The 19,598-nt window shown below is 57.2% G+C and overlaps 2 protein-coding genes and 1 long non-coding RNA gene across 6 annotated transcripts; 1 reads left to right on the forward strand and 2 right to left on the reverse strand.

The window, feature by feature from the left end:
• Positions 1-26: 26 nt before the first annotated feature.
• On the reverse strand, positions 27-2,221 carry CDK2AP2 (cyclin dependent kinase 2 associated protein 2). 2 transcript variants are annotated; one of them, XM_003993701.5, is made up of 4 exons: positions 1,541-2,221; positions 1,143-1,243; positions 923-1,055; positions 27-551 (listed from the first exon to the last, which is right to left on the reverse strand). In XM_003993701.5, exons 1-4 carry the CDS (start codon positions 1,620-1,622, stop codon positions 484-486), a joined length of 384 nt encoding a protein of 127 aa, XP_003993750.2. In that variant the 5' UTR covers positions 1,623-2,221; the 3' UTR covers positions 27-483. The 2 variants fall into 2 exon arrangements, with proteins under 2 accessions (XP_003993750.2, XP_019668323.2); XM_019812764.2 differs by having other exon boundaries at positions 1,410-1,543.
• LOC109492218 lies at positions 1,374-8,456 on the forward strand. 2 transcript variants are annotated; one of them, XR_006586726.1, is made up of 3 exons: positions 1,374-1,512; positions 2,955-3,359; positions 7,819-8,456. It is a non-coding gene; the product is annotated as an uncharacterized LOC109492218 (long non-coding RNA). The 2 variants fall into 2 exon arrangements; XR_002146050.2 differs by lacking the exon at positions 7,819-8,456 and having other exon boundaries at positions 2,955-3,497.
• CABP2 (calcium binding protein 2) lies at positions 8,395-13,864 on the reverse strand. Of its 2 annotated transcripts, none has more exons than XM_019812762.2 (6): positions 13,540-13,864; positions 11,269-11,299; positions 9,993-10,127; positions 9,509-9,618; positions 9,247-9,394; positions 8,395-8,649 (listed from the first exon to the last, which is right to left on the reverse strand). In XM_019812762.2, the coding sequence occupies exons 1-6, from the start codon at positions 13,702-13,704 to the stop codon at positions 8,624-8,626; spliced, it is 615 nt and encodes a 204-aa protein (XP_019668321.2). In that variant the 5' UTR covers positions 13,705-13,864; the 3' UTR covers positions 8,395-8,623. The 2 variants fall into 2 exon arrangements, with proteins under 2 accessions (XP_019668321.2, XP_019668322.2); XM_019812763.3 differs by lacking the exon at positions 13,540-13,864 and adding an exon at positions 12,620-12,761.
• Between the last annotated feature and the right edge of the window lie 5,734 nt (positions 13,865-19,598).

Consider the following 19,598-nt stretch of genomic DNA (forward strand, 5'->3'; position numbering starts at 1 on the left):
GTACCAGACTCAGAAAGACTAAGAGATGAGAGAACAACTCCAAATTATCTTTTATTTATACAAAAAGGGCATGTTTAGCAAAAGACACTGAAAAAAGAGTCGCTATGGCCCAGGGGACGAGGCAGGGAGGTGACAGGCCTTCGGAGGCCCTGCTAGGGGAGGAGTCTGGGAAAAGTGGTGAAAAGTCCTGGGTAAGTGCTGAGTGGTGGGGGCCACAGAAAGGAGAACGCTCCAGTTGGATCAACACTGTTGGCAGGTCATGGGTGGGACTCACAGTGACCTCGCTGCTAACTCTTGAAAGAGTCCCAGTTAGTGCTGTCGACTGGAGGGAGAGCCGCCCCCTGGTTCCTGGGGGGCACCCACCACGGGACACAGGACGGGAAGCCCAGGCTGGGAAGTGCAACTCGGGGTGAAGGCCAGGGAGAAGCAGGTGCTCTGCAGTGGCCGGGAAAGGTCCAGATTCGGAGGCGGAGTTGCGTCCTGTTACGTGCGGGCGTTCCGCTCTGTCTCTGCCAGGCACTCTCTGACTAGGGCCCGGGCATGGATGATGCCTGAGGTGGGGATGCGCAAGTGACGTAGAGCGACTCTCCACAGTCCCACCACCGACCCCCCCCCCAGAGGAAGACCCCTCCCTCTCTACCCCCTTTCCTTTCAGTAAAAAGGACAAGGACTATAATCTAACGAGGGGACTAATACGATTAGAGACGTGGCTAACCCTCAAATCTGCCTTGTTGAAATTCAAATGCTCTGGTCCTTCCCCGAAAACGGACTCAATTTCAATTCAATTCAAAACACCTCTCTGGATGGTGATCCTGGCCCTTGTCTAGGCTTGGCTCAGGTGGCCTTCAGATGTCCTTCCCTTCCCCATGAAGGACTGTCCGGTGTTAGTCTCTTGACCAGGGCGGGTGAAGGCCTCACTTACCTCTCTTCAGACGCTCCATGGCGCTCTTGCTACCAGCATAGGTTGGCCGGATCTCTTTGCCCATCTCCTCTATGACCGACAGCAGGTCCGTGTAGGTGCTCTGGGAGCCCTGGGTGCCCGGTGGCTTCATTGCCTGTGTCAAAAGAGGACAGGGCGATGAACTCAGGCCCCGAGGGGACCTCCAGTCCCCATCCAGAGGCAGTCCCTCAGCCCCACTCACCTGCACATAGCCCATGGAGGGCGGTCCGAAGTCGTTAAACAGGGGTCTGAAAGGGGCAGCGGCTCCCGGCACCGAGCCCGATGGCGATGGGACACTTCCGGCTGCAACATGCGCGAGTAAGAGGTCAGCGCGGGGCCAGGACGCCTCCTCCCAGCGTTCCAAGCCCCCGACCGGATTCGCCCGATTCCCTCCAAACGGATGCTTCACTTCAGGAGCTCAACTTCAGGGACAAACCCCTCCCCCTGCACTCCACCAACTAGCCCTTACGTGACCACGCCCACTTCACAGGCCAGCAAACTGAGGCTCAGCGAGGGTAGGCGGCAGGCCCAGTGTTGCAGAACTCAGGCCGTCTTCTCCACCACCCGGGCAGGTGAGCAGGGGTAGAGCTGGATCCTCACCTGTAGGGACCGGGGTGCCGGGCCCAGGGGTGCTGGAGCCGGGGGTACTGCTGGGGGCGGGGGCGATGGGTTTGTAGGACATCCCCAACTCTTGGGTGCGGCGGACGCCGGCCGGCCGCTCCTCCGGGGTTGGCTGCTTGGCCGCTCAGCCGCGCTCTGATTGGTAAACCGGCCGCACGCCCCTGGTAAATAGAGCTCAGGCCGGAAGGGTAGGCGGGCACGAACGCTCTCTCACTCCCTATTGGTGCGCGAAGATGTCACTCGAGCCTCCTCATTGGCCGAGACCGGCCCCAACAGGCCGCAACCGCTGCTGATTGGCCTCCGCCTTTCGGGGCTCGCACCTGTCTGCTCCGGATTGGGCGGTGGCTGACGCCCTACGCAATTGGCGAGTTCGCGGTCCAGGCCGGCGCGCTCTCAATCCGATTAGTCCCAAGGCCCGAGAGGCGGGGCCTCGGAAGCCGGGACCCCGGTCCGGTCCGCCGCGGTTCACGCGGAGGGGTCTTCCCGTGTGCGGGCGCCGCCCTAACGCTTCACTCGCGCTGTTTTGCACGTCGGCTGCGCTCCGCCTGGTCTCGGTCCGGCTGGGGCTGTTATTGCTGCCGCCGCCACCACAGAACGCGCCTTTCTACCGCTCTGGGTGCCGGAGGACGCAGGGCTTTGACGTTCGGAGCCCTGCGTCTCACCCCGTGCGCTTTTACGTCACCTTTCACCGGTTCAACACCCTTTCCCCGGTCCGCGCATGCGCCCTCCTCCTAAAGCCTCCGTTTGTTCCTATGGCAACGGGTCCCTCACCAACGCTACCACCGCGCCTGTGCTGCTCATTTGCCTAGTGCTCAGGTCCAGGCTGGGTCTCAGGTCCGAGGGCAACCTCAGAGACCCCTCAACCTGGCCCCCCAGACCCCAAGCCGGTGCCTCATACTGACAATAGCAGCAACAGCTCACCTCCGTTGAGGTCGGGCCCTGTCCCAAACTGGTGATGAGAGCATCGACTGGAGTTAAATAAGCTGATGGTTCGAATCTCACACTGCCCCCACAGGCGATTTCCTCCTGGGCAAGTTACTCACCTCGGCATGCTTGGGTTTCCCTGTCTTTTAAGAGGCGGACGCTAATAATAACTATCTTATAGGGCTGTCGTGTGGACAAATGAATATTCATTCTCCTCTTTTCCATCCATTTCTCTACCCAGACCCCTCCCCTGAAATCTCATTCCTCATAACCCTATATCTTAGACTCTCCTCCAAACACTAACCCTTTCTCCCACGCTACTCTTCCTCAAAACTTTTCTGGCCTCGCGTACCCCTCATGCCCCGGGTCTGTAGATTTTTCTCATCTGCAGGACATTCGTTCGTTCGTTCGTTCGTTCGTTCATTCATTCATTCAACAGACATTTTTCTGACTCTATCCTTCATCCCAGGCCTTGTGCTGGACACTGATGATATGGAAATGAACTGGCCATGGCTTCTGCCCTCAAGGAGCTCTTAGTCTCAAGGAGAGACGGACAGGGAAGCGAAGGCACACAGTATAGTAAGACAATGGGAGGTCTGGTACAGGATGCATTGGAATTTGGAGGAAGGAGCCTGCTTGGTGACATCACAGAAGTCTTCCCAGAGGAAGTGGCATTCAATTGGCGAATGAGCAAATTAACTGTGATGTATCCATATAATGAACTATTATTCAGCAATAAAAGGAAATCATCTATCTCGCCATGAAAAGACACGGAGCGGCATATTGCTAAGTGAAAGAAGCCAGTCTGAAAAAACCATGTACTGTATGATTCCAATTGTAGGGCGTTCTGGAAAAAAGGAAACTTCTACATAAGGTAAACAAATGACTGGTTGCCAGGGGTGATGAGGGGTAGAATTAAGTAGCTGAACAAGGGATGTTTTAAATAATTGTTTAAAAGTTTATGTATTTTTTTGTAATGTTCTTTCACATTAAAAATTTATTTTTTAGTGTTTATTTTTGAGAGAGAGACAGAACACAAGCGGGGGAGGGGCAGAGAGAGGAAGACACAGAATTCAAAGCAGGCTCCAGGCTCTGAGCTGTCAGCACAGAGCCCGATGCAGGGCTCGAACCCACGAACCTGGGCCGACCTGGGCCAGAAGTCGGAGATCATGACCTGGGCCGAAGTCGGACGCCCAACCCACTGAGCCACCCAGGCACCCCTGGACTTTTTTTTTTAAAGTAGCCTTCAAACCCAGTTTGGAGCCCCATGCTGGGCTTGAACTCATGGCCCTGAGATCAAGACCAGAGCTGAGATCAACAGTGGGATGCTCAACTAACTGAGCCACCCAGTCACCCTGGAGATTTTTGTTTTTTTTTAAGGCACTGAAACTATTCTATATGATACTGTAATGGTGGATACAAGATATTAAGCATCTGTCGTAAAGAGTAAGCTTTATGCAAAATTTAAAAAATCATTTAGGAGGTCAGGGGATCCCAGGATGGAATGAAGAATGTGACAAAAGAGTCTGTTTTACAAATGTACGAGATGGCCTCACGGAAGGGGCGGGTGACTAAGGTGCCTATCTGGAAATGAGTGGATCTGTGACAATGAAAGAGCACTGTCTCTAGTTGAAGTGGTTTCCTGTGGGGGTGTGGGTTGACAATTTTAAAACCACTGTGCACGTACACGGGAATTGAAAAGTAAGTAAATGAACATGGAAGATTTCTTATTTTTTGGACGAGAAGTTACTTGTAAGCAAGGGGAGGAGGCTAGCGTGATCCATGTGGTAATGGGTCGGAAATTGGAGACATTAATATGAACTCGTGTTTAGCTCAATATAGATACAGTAGATTACATACAGAAATATTTAAAAATTGTATATACACAGATTAGTGTACATGCATATCTTCTCTATCAACTGAGAGAGCCTAGAAGCAATGTAGCACCCAGATCTTGGTTTCTTTTTTTTTTTTTAAGTTTTTTTTTAATGTTTATTTATTTTTAAGCAGAGAGGGGGTGGAGGGGCAGAGAGAGAGGGAGACACAGAATCCGAGGCAGGCTCCAGGCTGAGCTGTCAGCACAGAGCCTGATGCAGGGGTCAAATTCATAAACCACGAGATCATGACCTGAGCTAAATTTGGATGCTTAACTGCCATCCAGGCGCCCCCCCCCAGATCTTGGCTTCTAATAGCATTCTCCAATAAAGTGAACCAGAGTTCCTTGGAGAAAATGGCTAATTCTAAGCCGGGGACAGGAAACAGACAAGATGATCCTGGAGCATCTTACACTGCTAGAAAGTAAGAAAATGCTGAAAAACAAACGAATGAACGAACGAACAAACAAACCCAAACCCACCACACCCCCAAATCCCCAAACCCTCAATGCCACCATGATGGGGGTATGTCAAAGGGACACAGGAGCTAACTGAAAGGGCTCCCAATGGCCCAATCTGGAGGAATATGAACAAAAAAATTTTTTAAAGTATTGGATTATAACTTGTATAAAATAAATATCTATGAGCCTTTACTGACATGTATTTCTATCTCTATTTCTATCTCTGTCTCATCTATCTCTATATCTATGTCTAATGGTTAAATAAATAAAGGGAGAGAAGAGACAAATCTATATAGAGGAATTCCAAGTAATTTATGTAGAGACTCTGTCCTTAATGAGGTGGACTGTAACCCCTCACCCCTTAAGTGTGGGCTATGCAGAGTAACTTTCTTCCAGAGAGTGTAGTACATAATGGGAGAAAGAAAAAGTAATTTTGTAGTATAGAAACCTGACAAACACTACCTCAAGCCAGGTGATCAAGGTCAACATCAACGGTGAAGTCATGTTGATGCTATGTGCCCTTGATATGATGGGATGAGAAGGGCACTTTACCTCTGTGGTCTTCCTCCTACAAACCCATAACCCCGGACTAATCATGAGGGGAACATCAGACAAATCCCAACTTAGGGACTTTCTATAAGATACCTGACCAGTGTTCCTTAAAACTGTCAAGATCAGAAGAATGAAACAACACAAGGGAAGCCTGGGAAACTATCACAACCAAGAGGAGTTTGAGGAGGCATGATGCCTAATGTTATGTGGTGTCCAGGGTGGCATTCTGGACAGCGAAAGGATAGTCAGGGGGAAAATTATGAAATCTGCATAGAATATAGACTTTAGTTAATAATTACGTGTCAGTGTTTATTAATGGCAACAAATGGACCATTCCAACATAAGATATTAATAGAGCATGATGGTTAATTTTAAGTGCCAACGTGCCTGGGTCACAAATGCCCAGATGTTTGGCTAAATGTGACTTTGGGTGTGACTGTGAGGGTGTTTCTGGATGCAATTAACATCCACTGAATTGGAGGACTGAGTAAAGCAGATGGCCCTTCCCATGATGGGTGGGTGGGCCTTATCCGATCAGTTGAAGACCCAAATGGAGCACCAAGGCTGAGTAAGAGGGAACTTGGCCTGCTTGAGGGTCGAGGCAGGACATCTGTCTTCGAAACTTTGCTGGTCCTCAGTCCTTGAGGCTCAGACTGGAACTGAAACACCAGTTCCCCTGGCTCTCCACCTTGCTGACTGTCAACCTTGGGACTGCTCAGCACCTATAATCACCTGAGCCAATTCCTTACAATAAATAGCTACACACACACACACACACACACACACACACACACACACACGTCTTCTATTGGTTCTGTTCTCTGGAGAACCTTGCCCAAGCTGGCTGTGGTGGATTGTATACAGGAACTCCCTGTGGTATCTTCAAGATACTTCTGTAAGCCTAGAACTGTTCTAAATAAGTGGATGTAATATCTTGATGTGGGTGATGGTTCCCTGAGTGCACACACATATAAAAATTCATTGAGCTGTACATGTAAGGTTTATACACCTCATTGAATTCTATAGTCAGCAGTCAAACTATTTAAAGTGGACTTAATTGGGGTGCCTGGGTGGCTCAGTCGGCTGAGGTCTGTCTCTTGATTTCGGCTGAGGTCCTGATCCCCGGGGTCGTGGGATGGAGCCCTGAGTCTGGTTCCATGCTGAGTGTGAAGCCTGCTTGGGATTCTCTCTCCCTCTCCCTTTGCCCCTTTCTCCCACTCACTCTCTCTTAAAAAAAAAAAAAGAAAAAAATCAATAAAATGGACTCAATGTAAGTCTGAGTTTACAGTTTCTTTTGGAAACCCAGAAGATCTCGTAGCTCCGGCCTGCTCCAGCTGGCCACAGCCTACGGGGTTGGGGGCAGGTGCCCCCACTAAGCGGAGAAGGGGCTCTTGGCTCAGGATAGTCTCTGCCCACTCACTGTTTCTTCCCGGCCCTGGGCCCTGCTCCAGCGGTTACTCTGTTGGGACTTTCTGGACCAGCAGCTTTTTGGGGGTAGGAAGGCGCATAGGAGATTTGGAGGAGCTGTGGGCACTTTGGGGGGCCAGCAGATACACGGCGGCCAATTATCACCATCCCATCGCCATTCCCTCCCCCTCCCCCCCCCAACCACAGGCGACGTCAGTCACCACCCCCAGCCCCTGCAGAGGGGACGGAGGATGCCATTTGTGCCAGCAGGTGGAGGGTGGTGGCAGGGAGGGGGGTGGGCCCGAGCCCCCAGGGAAGCTCTGGGGCTGGGGCGGCTCCTTCTCATCCCCAGGCCTGCCAGACTGGCAGGAGAGATCCCCTAATTGAGAATTAGGGATTAATTGGGATCTGCCGGGCGAGTAGTGCTGAGACCGCTGCGGCCAGCCCCGGCACCTTGGCGTCCAGGCTCTGGGCTGGGCAGGGCGCGGGTGGCCCCCTTCCCTCTCCGTCCCAAAGCCGTCTTGTCGGCAGCAGCGATTGTGACGACCAGGCGGGGGCGCTGTAAGCTCCCTCCCCTTCTCGACCAGAAGGTCAAGGCTCCCTCCCGGCAGGTGGGAACAGCCGTGGGTCAGGCAGTGCTCTGCGAGGCAAACCTTTGCTGCAGTTAGCGGAGGCCAGGGCCCGGCTCCACGGTGACTCGAGGCACCGGCTTGTTGGGGCTGTGATTTTAAAGTCCCGGGGCCTGGCTGTAAGTCCCACCTCGGCTTCCTCCTAACTGTGTGTGATTCTATGCCAGCCCTCATCCTCCCAGAGCCTTCTGATGCCTGAAGAAGCGGCTGGATTAATCTGGGGGCGATGGGGGCCGGGGGGGGGTGGTGTCATGGCCAGTTCCTGAACAGAAGCGTGGCAAAACTTTCTTTTAGAAAGAATAATCTGGCAGCACGTGCTGCATGGACTGGGCCAGGAGAGACGGCGGTGGGGCCGTGTGACCGCTAGCAAGGTTGCTTAGACTCAGCGTCTTGGTTTCCTCCGTTTGCAGAATGGGGCTCTAAGGACCACGGCAGCGCTGGAGCGAGGGGACGTGTCGTTTGGGTCCCCCCCCACCCCCCGGGAAGCAGACGCTGAGGTGAAGTCAGGAATGCAAGAGAGAGAGGGCGAGGAAGCGGGCTTGGGCAGGAGAGCCTCTGAGCGGATGCCGACCTGGCCCCTGCCGTGCTCGGGCGTTTGAGGCGGGAACCCCAAAGCTGATGTGTATCCGAAGGGGCCCGTCCGTCACTCACTCCTCCCAGCTGACCTTCCAGCTCTTTCTCCCTCCCAGAGTACGTGAGGTTGGCCTGGGAAAAGCCCTCACTCCCTTGTGCTACCCTCTGTTGTAACCCCGGCCCTGACGGGAGCCCTTTTGCGGGATGAGGGGCCAGTGCACATCCCAGCTCTGGGAGAAGCAGGTGGCATTTACTCATCTAGGGACGTTTCCTGATACTGGCTCTGGGAGGGGCCCAGAATCCAGAAAGGGCCCCTGCCCACCTGGAGTTCACGGTCGAGGGATCTTATAACTTTTGGGGGGCCACACACTGGGTCCTGCAGGTTAAACAAATGTGAAGCAGAAGCCATCCCCTCAGGCTCCAAGACACTTTATTCTCAGAGAGACAGGGACGGGCAGCGGTGCTTGGTGGGGAAGCGGGGGTGAGGGTGAGGGCGGGACAGGGTGTTGGCCACAGGCAGGGTAGGGAGGCGGTCGGGGGGTGGGGGAGGGTCAGCTGGGAGCAGAGGGTTTCCGGGCACACACTGGCAGGCAGTGGCTGTGGTCCCAAGTCCCGTCTCCTGCCTCCAGCTTCGGTGCAGGCTCAGCGAGACATCATGCGCACAAACTCTGCCAGGACAAAGCCAAGGTTGCGGGTCTGCGGTCTGGACCCCAGTAGGGGTGAGACCAATATAGTGGCCTTGAGGTGGGAGGAGGCGTGGTCCAGGGCAGAGCCCACAAGGGAGTCTTCTGGATCTGGGGAACGGGCCCCCAGGCGAAGAAGAGGGGCTTTGCTTTATGGACAAAACGAAACGAAACGAAACGGAGAAACGGCAGCAACGACAAGACCCCCAAACCTCGTAACTGAACCTGTTTTCCTCTTTGCTTTGGCTGCTAGGAAGCTCAGGAACAACTCTGGGAGAATTTCTACATACTGATTTTCCTTGGCTTCTGTCATTATTTAACCCTGGTTTTCCCCCCGGGGCAACGCGGCCTAGAGGAAGAACGAGGTTCTGGTCAACCCGCCTGGCTTCCCATCTCGGCCACATCCGCATCTTTGGCCAAGCACTCCCGCCTCCCTAAGAGCTGACTGTCTTGTCCTGCTCCCGGGGAGAGGGCACAGAGTGCCTAGCGCACGGCGCCGATGCCCCTTTGGTCATGCCCTTGAGCTCTTAAAAACCTCCGGGGGTTGTGCTGGCGCTAAGCGCGGAGGGCAGTGGGCGGTACCTTCAAAGTCCACCAGGCCGTCCCCGTTGAGGTCAATGTCGTGGAGGACCTCGTCCACCTCCCGCTGGCTGAGGCGCTCCCCCAGCAGGGCCTTGAGGGCTGCCCGCAGCTCACCCAAGCTGATGCGGCCATCCCCGTTGGTGTCGAACTGTGGCGGCGTGGGTCGAGGCGTTGAGTCCCCGGGCCAAACCGCGCACTCACTCAGCCCTCCGTCACGGCAGACCCGAAGCCCCTGCCCTCCCTCCAGCCCCAGGGGCCGCACCTCCCGAAAGGCATCTCGAAGCTCCCTGACGCCGATCATGTCTGCCGTCTCCGCCAGCAGCTTGGGGCCCATCAGCTCCACGAAGTCCTCAAAGTCCACCTTCCCGCCACCTGGGGGCCGTACCCGTCAGGGACCCCAGGCAACCAGAGACCCCTGCCCGGCCCCGGCCCTCCCCTGCCCTCCTCTCCTGGCCCGCGTCCCTCTCCCCTGCCCCACTAAATGGGTCCTTCCCTCTCGCGGGGCCCCGTAGGCTGGATCATCTGCTCAGTTTCCTCATCTAAAAAGTGGGGATAACGGTCCTTGCCCCCCCCCACCTTGTAGGGGATGGGGAGATTCTTCAGAGGCAGAGCAAGCGCCTTGACCAGGGTCCCCGGCTCTGGGGGCCAACCTGTGGAGGCATCTCTCTTCCCTGGGCCGCCCAGCTGCTCAAGCCATGGCCACGGCCCCCGGAGAACTGGGCTTGGGGCAGGTCTGAGGCACATACTGATTTGCTGTGAAATCTCGATGAGTTCCATCTCAGTGGGCATGTAGCCCAGGGTCCGCATGCAGGCGCCCAGCTCCCGGCAGCCGATGTAGCCGTCACGGTCTCGGTCAAACTCCTGGAAGGCGATCTGCAGCTCTGCCGGGCAGGGCGGGGTCAGTCCTTCCCACTCGCCCCCCCGGACCCCAGCCTGGACCAGCACACCCTTCCTTCGTCCTTTGGTCGAATCATTTCCTCCTTGTAAACATCAGTTTCTCTTTGCTGTCTCAGGGCCTTTGCGTGTGCTAGTTCTTTAATTCGTTCTTTCAACAAATATTTAAGGAGCATCTACTATGTGCCAAGCTCTGCTCTAGGTAGTGGGGATAAGGCAGGAAGGAAGGAAGGAGGAAGGAAGGAGGAAGGAAGGAAAGAAGGAAGGAAGGAAGGAGGAAGGAAGGAAGGAAAGAAGGAAGGAAAGAAGGAAGGAGGAAGGAAGGAGGAAGGAAGGAAGGAAGGAAGGAAGGAAGGAAGGAAGGAAGGAGGAAGGAAGGAAGGAAGGAAGGAAGGAAGGAAGGAAGGAGGAAGGAAGGAAGGAGGAAGGAAGGAGGAAGGAAGGAGGAAGGAAGGAGGAAGGAAGGAAGGAAGGAAGGAGGAAGGAAGGAAGGAGGAAGGAAGGAAAGAAGGAAGGAAGGAAGGAAAGAAGGAAGGAAGGAAGGAAAGAAGGAAGGAGGAAGGAAGGAAGGAAGGAAAAGAAAGGAAACAATCCCTAACCTCATGGAGCTCATGGAGCTCACATTCTGGAACACTCTTCCCTCTTCTGGTCTTCGGGTCACCTGCCCAAGAAAGTCTTCTGTCTAAATTCAGTCCCCTCCAGCCCATTTGTTCATTTCTTTGCCAGCGCTTAGCATCGTTTGTACTTGTTGACTCATTGACATCTGCCCCTCCTCCCCCCCCCCCGCCCCGAGGACATGGGCTGTATCTGTCTAGTTTGCCACACTCCCTGTGCCCAGCACAGGGCCAGGCACGCAGTAGGCACCCAGGAGGCGTTTGCTCAATGAACAAACACAAAAGGGAAGTGAGACCCACCTGGCGAGTGAGACCTGGGGACTGACAGCTGGGGGCTCTGTCAACCCCTCCCCGTTCGGTCTCGTCCCCATCGCTCTGTGATCTCCTGCAGCCCTTCTCTTGCCCCTAGTTCCTTCCTGGTGGAGACCACCGAGGCCCCACCCAGTGTCCCCACCCTGTGCGCTCCACCCTTTGTCCACCCCTCTGGAGACTAGTCTTTTCCAAAACGCTTTACCTTCGATCTCCTCTGGCCGCAGCTCCCGGTCCTGGAGGGGGGGGGTGGCGCACAGAGAAGTTAAGAATCCCCTGGACCACCCTGACACCTGCACCCCTTCCTCTTGTTCTTTGGGGCTCCCCACTCAGCACCCCCAACATGCACGGGCAGGGCCTGGGTCATCTGACACTGCTCAGGGCTGGAGGCTGCCACCGGTTCCCGCCCGCTGGCCTGGGCACCTTGGGCCGCCCCTTCCCTGCCCCCTGCCCAGACCTCTGCCCACCTCCTGCCCCTCCCCTTGCAGAGGTCACAGAGCTCCATTTGCCAGAGGTGGATCTGGGGTCGGGCAGAGCCTCAGATGTGGCCCTGGGGACCTTCGTGTGTCTCTCTCGTTCTCTCTCTCGGAGGCCCTGCCACCTCCCTGCCCACCCCCTGGGTGGCTGTCTCTTAGGTTCTCTGTTCCCTCTCCTCTCTCTTTCCTGGTGGGTCTCCTTGGGTCTCCCCGCTGTTTGATCCCCTTGATGTTTTCTCCACTCTTCTCTGTCCCACCCCCTGGATCTGTGTGCCTTTGCTCCAAAGACCCCACTCAAGGAGAGGCAGAGAGGAGGCAAAGGCAGGGGCTTGCCATACATACGAGCTGGGTGGCCGCGATGCTGGGCCGCAGGAAGATGCAGGCGGGCCCCACCAGGCTGCTGAGCACCGAGTAACCCTGGATGCCCGGCCCAGGGTCCCCCTGCTCCTCGGGGCCGGGGCCGGGGCCGGGGCTGTGGTGGGAGCGCCCTGGGGGGGAGCTGGGCCACTGCCAGCGCTCCTGCGGCAGAGCCAGCTATGAGCTGGGGCGGCGGCCCCTCCACCCTCATTCACCAGCCTCTCCCGTCTTTGGAACCGGGCACAGGAGAGCGGGGGCCTTCACCCATCAATACTCTAGGCCGGAAGGGTCCACCCCCTTACCGTTCAACTGGGCAAACCGAGGCCCCCGAAAAGGCAAGGGACTGGACCAAGGTTGCTCAGAAAGCCGGTGGCAGAATGGGACCTTCAGCTCCAGCTCTGTACCTCCTGTCTCTGACTGGCAGAGAGCAGGAAGAGTGGCCGGCACAGGGCAGCTGGATGGGCGCCCGGGGGGCCCGATGAGCTTGGCGGGAAGGCCCGGGGGTCCGTGGGAGCCAGGACCGCAAGGGGCCGGAGTCTGGGGCCTTCCCCCGGGGAAATCTTGATTGGTCTAGGGTGGTGGGAACCACCCCCTCCACCCACCTGCCCTGCTCTACCTCTAACCCCAGCCCGGCCCTCACACAGGACTCTGCCCACCCCAGCTGACCCTTCCAGGCTCCAGCCCAGCCTCCTGGCCTTGGCTTCTCCCCCTTAGCCGTCCTACCTTAGGCCCCCGATGTCGAGGCCGTTTGGCACAGTTTCCCATGGGCTCCCGAACCATGCCAGGCCTGGAGTCCTGGGGGCGGCCCAGGGCTGGGCCTCAGCGGATGCTGTGGGCTCCTGTCTGCCCCCAGCTGTCCCCAGTGAGAGCCTGGGAGCATTGCAGGGGATTTTCCTAGGGTTTCGCGGGGAAGATTGGGAGCGGGTGGGCAGGCGGGGAGCCCTGGGCCCGGGGGCTTGGGTCCTAATCCAGGATTATCTCTGAGCATCCCTGCTGGTGAGGGGGGCCACTCAGGAGCCAAGGCCCCCTGGAAGGCACAGCCTCCCTGCGCTCACTCTGAGGGTCTTCTGGGCACCTCCTCTCCAGCACTGTCTCCCCCAACCCCTACCCCTAATCTCCCCCAATTAGGAGAGACTTAACGTCTTCAGAAGCAGGGCCCGGACACGGGAGGAGGAAACCAGGTGCCCAGGGTGCCAGGGCAGGCTGGGGCACCTCTCCCCTCAGAATGGTGGTATGAACTCGGCAGGCCCTGCCCCTACCGCCTGTCCTGAGAGGAGGCCGTCTTGGCCCGGTCCAGAAAGCTCCTGACCCTCCGGGCCAGGGCCCTTGCTCTCACCTTAGAGCCCCTGGCCAGCCTGCCCGCCCTCGGCACCTCTGCCTGGACCAGCCCCCCGACCCTGTACTCAGGTGAAGAGCGGAAGGGAGACAGCTCTGGGTGCTGTGGGCTGGACGCGGGCTTCGGTGAGGGCAGAGGTGGGGAGAGACGCCAGCCTCCGTCCTGGGCAGCTGACTGAGCCTGCCTCCCACCTGCACGTCCCGGGGCTCCTCCCTGAGCTCTGCCCTGGGTCTGTCCTACAGGGTCCCGGTTGCGGCGGGGGATCCCCGCGGCTCCCTCTGGTGCCCCACACCCCTGTCCCCTTTACCTGCCCGTAGGCTGCCTGCACCTGGGCCTCCAGTTCCTTGAGGAGTGCCCGCCGCCTGCTGGCTGCTGGGCTGGCAGGGGCCCGGCTGGGCCCTGGGGTGCCCTCAGAGGGGCTGGGGTCCCCCGCGGGGAGACTGCCATCTGCCTGGCCCTGGGGTAGGGCCATGGAGACCAGGGCTGGGCGCCTCCTCTTCCCACTCTGGTCGCCCCGTTCCTGCAGGAGGGTGGCTGAGTGGGTAGCTGTGGGTGCGGTCCCCACAGGCTCCCGGGTACTTTCCCCTGTCCCTCTCTCCACAGGCTGGTAGGGCTCTCCCCGTGCTGCTCACCCAAGTCCTGGCCTCCCCCAACCCACCGGTCTCCATCCCCATGCTGGCCACGGGCTACCTTGCAGAGCCCTGGTCACCTGGTCACCTGGTCTTTCTGGCTTATGGTCTCCCCCCCCCCCCCGTCCCCCGCCATTTGGGTCTTGCTCGCTGCCCCTCTCTGCCCATCTCTCTGCGTCTGTCTCACCCACGGCCCCTTGCCACCCCCCTGCACTCTGCTGACATTTGCCCTGCTGTCTCTGGGGGTCTCTCTGACCTCTCATACCCATCTCTGTCACTCCCTCCCTCTGCTCCGTTGGTCCATCTGTCTCTCTGTCTGTCCATCCTTGCTCTTCCTATTTTCCCTGCCCGTACCGCTCCCCCCCCAGGATGACTCCTGGATTCTGGAAAGACAGCACCCCCCCCACCATCCTGGCCCCAGACGTCCCCCCTTCTCCCTACCCAGAGCCCCAGAGCAGCTCTGAGCTTCCCCACCTCCTGCCAACACCTCTCACCTACCTTCTGCTGACCTCCGGCCTCTCGTTTGTCAGGGAGAAATGTGGGGCTGGGCCAGGCAGCCCCAACTGGCCTCTTGTGCCCCCCTGTTCTGTCCCCAGCCCTCTGACTGCCCAGCTGTGTGCGCCTCACCACCCGGAATGAGGTCAGTTGTCCTGCCCCGGCCCCGCTCCAGGCCCCTCATGATTTATTCACCTGCCCCCCGCACCAGCCTTTGTCTGAGGGAAACGGATCCCTCCAGACACCTGCCACCTGAGCCGGTGGCTCTGGCCTCCCTCAGCCACACGAATGGCCACCCATTCGTGCATTCCTTTTGCACACATCTGAGGCTGGGACCGAGCCTCCGGCCAGCTGCTGGGGCTACACAGACAGACCATGTCTGTCCCGAAGGCCCTGCTCTCAGGCACCTCTGACTCAGGAAAGGGCCCCAGACAGTCTAAGTACTCGGGAGCACCGGCCCAGGCATCAGGGAGGCTTCATGGAGGAGAAGGGAGGACGGGGCCTCCCTTTTAGGCATTGCCCACCTATGTTTAACCCATGCTCAGCCCTGGGTGAGTGCTGGGACCCTGGCGGGGATCAACTGTGAATGTGGAGGGTTTCGGGTGCTGGAATCCAACGGAGTATGTTAGGCGGAGGCCCTCAGGCGGGGAGGCAGGGCTCATACCCCCAGGCGGAGGCCCTCGGAGGGGAGGCAGCGGTCAGTGCCCCTGGAGGAGGTGTGATGGCAAGAGGCCGGAGAGAATTCCAGACGGGTGGCATCTGCAACAAGTGTTTGTGGAACACCTGCCAGATGCCTTCCTGGGTGATGGGGACCAGTCCCTGCCTCCTGGAACCTTCCAGCTGGTGGGAGATACACATTCAGCAGACCCAGAATGACTATGGAGGAGAAGAGGCTGGCAAGAGGGAGGAGAATGGGGACCTTGCTGTGACTGGGGGGCTGAGGAAGTGGCGTGTGGGCCAAGACCAGGGAGACGATGGGGGTGACCGCCTGAAGGGAGGGGTGGCCAGCAGGCAGAGGGGACGGCCCCCACGCGGCCCTGAGCGGAGCTGAGGACCTGGGGAGTGGTCAGCGTTCAGAGGTGAGTGGACACCAGCCAGGTCGTCCGGGGTGGGAAGGGCTCCTCGTGAGGGTCCGAGCTGACCACTTGCAGGTTCAGCCTCCAGCCGCCCCCAGCCCTCTGTACTTGGGGCCTCCCCTCCTGGAGGCCAGGGGAGTCCTACATCCCAGGCGGCATCTTGCGAACATCCTTCAGATACAGGGATTCTAGCGTCTTCTGCAAGGTCTTAGGAAAGGCCTGTAGGCCTGGATTTCCCCACGCACTCACTGTGTGACCCTTGGCAAGGTATTTCACCTCTCTGAACCTCGGTTTCCTTATCTGGAAGACGGGGGTTGACCTGGGCCTCGTGGTGCCTTTGTGAAAATTAAATAAAGGGCCTAGCAGTTTCCTGGCACTTAGGAAGGGCTCGAAAAACGGCGGGTGTCATGGATGATGAGTGACCCTGTGCTCACATGACCATCTAAGGCGGGAAGTGGTTAGAAATGTGTGCCCCGAAGTTTGAGCCAATGTAGTAGGGGTGCCAACTGGTCAGGGTCTAGTGGCTAAACGTGTTTTCAATCACAAAGCGAAGACTTTGTCTCCAGGTGGAGAAAGCGTGGCTTGGAAATCCTTCCTTCCTCGTGTCCAATGAACAGCAAGCATGCTAGGGTGTTCATCTTGATGCCCTTGACTTGCCCAGCCCAGCTTAGCCAAGCTGGAGCTCCAGCTCCAGTGTCTAGGATGGCCAGGTGGATCAGTGGTTGACAGATGGATGGATGGATGGATGGATGGATGGATGGACAGACAGGTAGCTGACTGAAAGGAAGGGTGGGTAAACAGGCTAGTGGTTAAACAGTTGATAGGTGGATGGATGGATGATTGTACCAATAGATGGTTAGGTGAATGGATAGATGGATGGATAGACAGGTAGAGGATGACTGGTCGGGCATATGGGTAGTTGGATGGATGGGTGGATATATAGAGAGGTGGATGTTTTGATGGACTGCTGGTCAAATGTTTGGTTGTCGGATGGGTGGATGATTGGGTAGATGGGTATATAGATGGACAGACAGAGAGATGGATGGGTGGGTGGGCTGCTGCTGAAGGCCTTAGATTCTTCTTAAAGAGAGTCCGTTAGCGTGGAGACCGTATCTTACCTGTCCTGGTGTTTGTCGTGATGTCTAGCCCACTCACGGCCTGACACGTACTAATCAGTGTGTGAATGAAGCGTCGTGTCTGTCTCTATTCTGAGCTGTGATTCTCTAGGGGGCGAAGATGATGGCTCCTTCTCCACCCGTTCCCCCCAAGTCGACCCAGGCTTGGCCCCCATAGCCATGCTGAGGTACCACTTCACACTCACCAGAATAACAAGAGTGGGAAAGACAGGCAGCAACAGTGTCGGTGAAGACGTGGAGAAGTTGGGGCCTTTGCATATGCTGCCGTGGGGCTTATAAAATGGTGCAGCTGCTTTGTAAAAGAGTTTGGAGGTTACTCAAAATGAGCTACCACGTGACCCGGCCAAGCCCACGCCTAGGGGCGTGCCCCAGGGAAGCGAAAGCATACGTTCACACCAAAAATTGTCTCATAAATGTTCACGGCAGCATGCTTCATAAAAGCCAAAAAGTGAAACAACCCAAACGTCCCTCCGTGTAGAAATGGGTAGACAAAGCGTGTATATCCAGGTAATGGAATACTACTCGGCATGGAAAGGAATGACGTACTGATATACACTAAAGGGTTTCTTTTTGGGGTGATGTAAATGGTCTGGAATTATATCATGGTTGCACAACATTGCGTATACTGGAGCCACAGAATGTGCACTTTATTTTATTTTATTTGAAATTTTGTTAACATTTACTTATTTTTGAGACAGAGACAGAGCATGAACGGGGGAGGGGCAGAGAGAGGGGGAGACGCAGAATCTGAAGCAGGCTCCAGGCTCTGAGCTGTCAGCACAGAGCCCAACGCGGGGCTCGAACTCACAGACCGCGAGATCATGACCTGAGCCGAAGTCAGATGCTTAACTGACTGAGCCACCCAGGCGCCCCTATTTTATTGTTTTTAATGTTTATTTATTTTCGAGAAACAGAGAGAGAGAGCACAAGCAGGGGAGGAGCAGAGAGAGAGGGAGACACAGACTCCGAAGCAGGCTCCAGGCTCCGAGATGTCATGACGCACAGAGCCCCATGTGGGGCTCGAACATATGAACCGGAGCTCCGGGACCGGAGCTCCCGGAAGGATGAGCTTTTCATCTGTAACCAGCTGGGGAGCAAACCCAGTCACCAGTCTCTGAATGTTCCAGCAAATGTTCCCCAAAGGGGAGCCAGCCCCCCTTCTGCCCATGATAGGCTGGAAGCCCAACCTTTCTCTTAGGGTTCCTGCCCCCATATAATTAGAGGGGTCACCAGAGCTACCAAGCCCCTGCGGGTCACTGTGGTCACCCTGTGCCAGGACATAAAAACTGGTGGCTCAAGTCCCCACCTAGAACAGAATCATTACAGGCACGTGCTCTGGGGCTGGAGAGCCTGAGTTCAAATCCTGCCTTGGCCTCTTAACCAGCCGTATGTCCTTGAGCAGGGTGCCTTCACCTCTCTGGGCCCCAAGGTCCTCATCTGTGAAGTGGGAATATTGACAGCATCTACGAGGTGGCTTCTTTTGTGAAAACCAAATGAGTTAATATAAGTGACATGCCCGGGACATGGCTCGGAGAAAGCTCAACGCTGGGGGTCACTTGTCACCTCCCTAGCTGGAGGGGCTCCCAGCCTCTCCCCAACCTAGCCGTCTCATCTCCCCCACACCTGGCTGCACCAGCTCCCCGGAGCCCCCAGCTGCCCAAAGAGGGGACCTGCCCTCCACTCCCCAGGGTCCCTCCTCCTGACCGCGGGAGCCTCTTCTATCCACCTTCTTGGGGTCTCAGAGCTATACAATCAAAATGCCCACGGGGCGCCTGGGTGGCTCGGTTGGTTAAGCATCCGACTCTTGGTTTCGGCTCAGGTCAGGATCTCAAGGTTCACGAGTTCGAGCCCCACGTCAGGCTCTTTGCTGATGGCGCGGAGCCTGCTTGGGATTCTCTGTCTCCCTCTCTCTCTGCCCCTTCCCCGCTCACACTCTCTCTCACTCAAGAACAAATAAATAAACATTAAAAAAAAAATGCCCAGCCCGGTCACCCCAAAGAATATGGAAGCTGTTGGTTACAGGAAGCTTTCAAAAGAGCAGCTTTCTTCCTGCCGCTCTGGGATCTACAGGATGCCCGTGTCTCCCCGGCTTGTTCTGTGACCCTCCTACGGCCACCGTCCCGGCGGCCTGCACGGTGAAACACCACAGCCTGAGGGTCCTGCCCTCCGCCCCCCAAGCCACCGGTCAGGGCACAGAGGAGGCTCACAGGCCTCAGCCCTGCCCTGCAGTCACCCGGGGTGGCCCTACGAAACCCAGGAGGACGACAGGGGCTTCCGGGCTCTGCCACTCTCCTCTCGGGGACCGGTGGGCCCTTCCTGGGGCGTTCCGCACACAGAAGCCGGCTGTCCTCTGGGAACCCAAACTGCCAACCAGCGCCCCCAAATCCGGTGCACGAGAGACCCTCTTCACGGGGCCTCTGCTTGAAGCCCGTGGGGCAGAGGCTTGTCTAAAGGGTCGGCCAGGCCAGGCCACCCAGAGATCCAGGCTGGCCTCGGGGCATATACACTTGGGCCCGGCTGGCCACCCGCCGGGCTGCCGGAGGGTGACCGTGGGCGACACGTGAGAATGAGCAACGCTGCTGCCCGTGTGAGACGGCAGACTGTGTCACTTCCCAGGGTACAGCATGTGCGGAGGTCACCCTGAGTGTGTGAGCGGACCGTGGAACTCACAGATGCCGGGGACTGCTTGCCACATTCACGGCTGCCCTTGTCCCAGACTCGGAGGGCTCCCGGGTTGCCGCAACCATGAGTGCCCCCAGGGAGGGCGCCTCCCTCCCGCGGGAAGTCCTCCGGGTGGATCCTGAAGGCCTGACGTCTCCCCTGCCAGTCTGGACCCGGAACCACTTTTTGTCTCGTGGCAGGTCAGGTGGGTAATGCCGTCCCGGGGGCCCAGATGCCCGGCCCAAGCCTCATCCTCCCGAGGCTGCCCGGGGAGGGGCAGAGGGTCCGCGGTGCCCTCCAGCCCCTCAGTGACCACAGCACCGCTTTCTGCTCACCGTGTTTATTGGTCCCCAAGGGCAGTCCTCTCGA

Source organism: Felis catus, chromosome D1, assembly GCF_018350175.1.
Source record: "Felis catus isolate Fca126 chromosome D1, F.catus_Fca126_mat1.0, whole genome shotgun sequence".
Taxonomy (NCBI): domain Eukaryota; kingdom Metazoa; phylum Chordata; class Mammalia; order Carnivora; family Felidae; genus Felis; species Felis catus.

Bases quoted from the DNA above. Each gene is read 5' to 3' on its own strand.
- CDK2AP2 (XM_003993701.5), bottom strand. From the start codon at position 1,622: ATGTCCTACAAACCCATCGCCCCCGCCCCCAGCAGTACCCCCGGCTCC. The intron at 1,244-1,540 runs GTGAGGATCCAG...CGCATGTTGCAG, and splicing joins CGGCACCCCGGTCCCTACAG to CCGGAAGTGTCCCATCGCCA. The intron at 1,056-1,142 runs GTGAGTGGGGCT...CTTTTGACACAG, and splicing joins CCTCCATGGGCTATGTGCAG to GCAATGAAGCCACCGGGCAC.
- CABP2 (XM_019812762.2), bottom strand. From the start codon at position 13,704: ATGGCCCTACCCCAGGGCCAGGCAGATGGCAGTCTCCCCGCGGGGGAC. The intron at 11,300-13,539 runs GTAAAGGGGACA...CCCCCCCTCCAG, and splicing joins TGCAGGCAGCCTACGGGCAG to GACCGGGAGCTGCGGCCAGA. The intron at 10,128-11,268 runs GTAAAGCGTTTT...CCTGCCCGGCAG, and splicing joins GCGGCCAGAGGAGATCGAAG to AGCTGCAGATCGCCTTCCAG.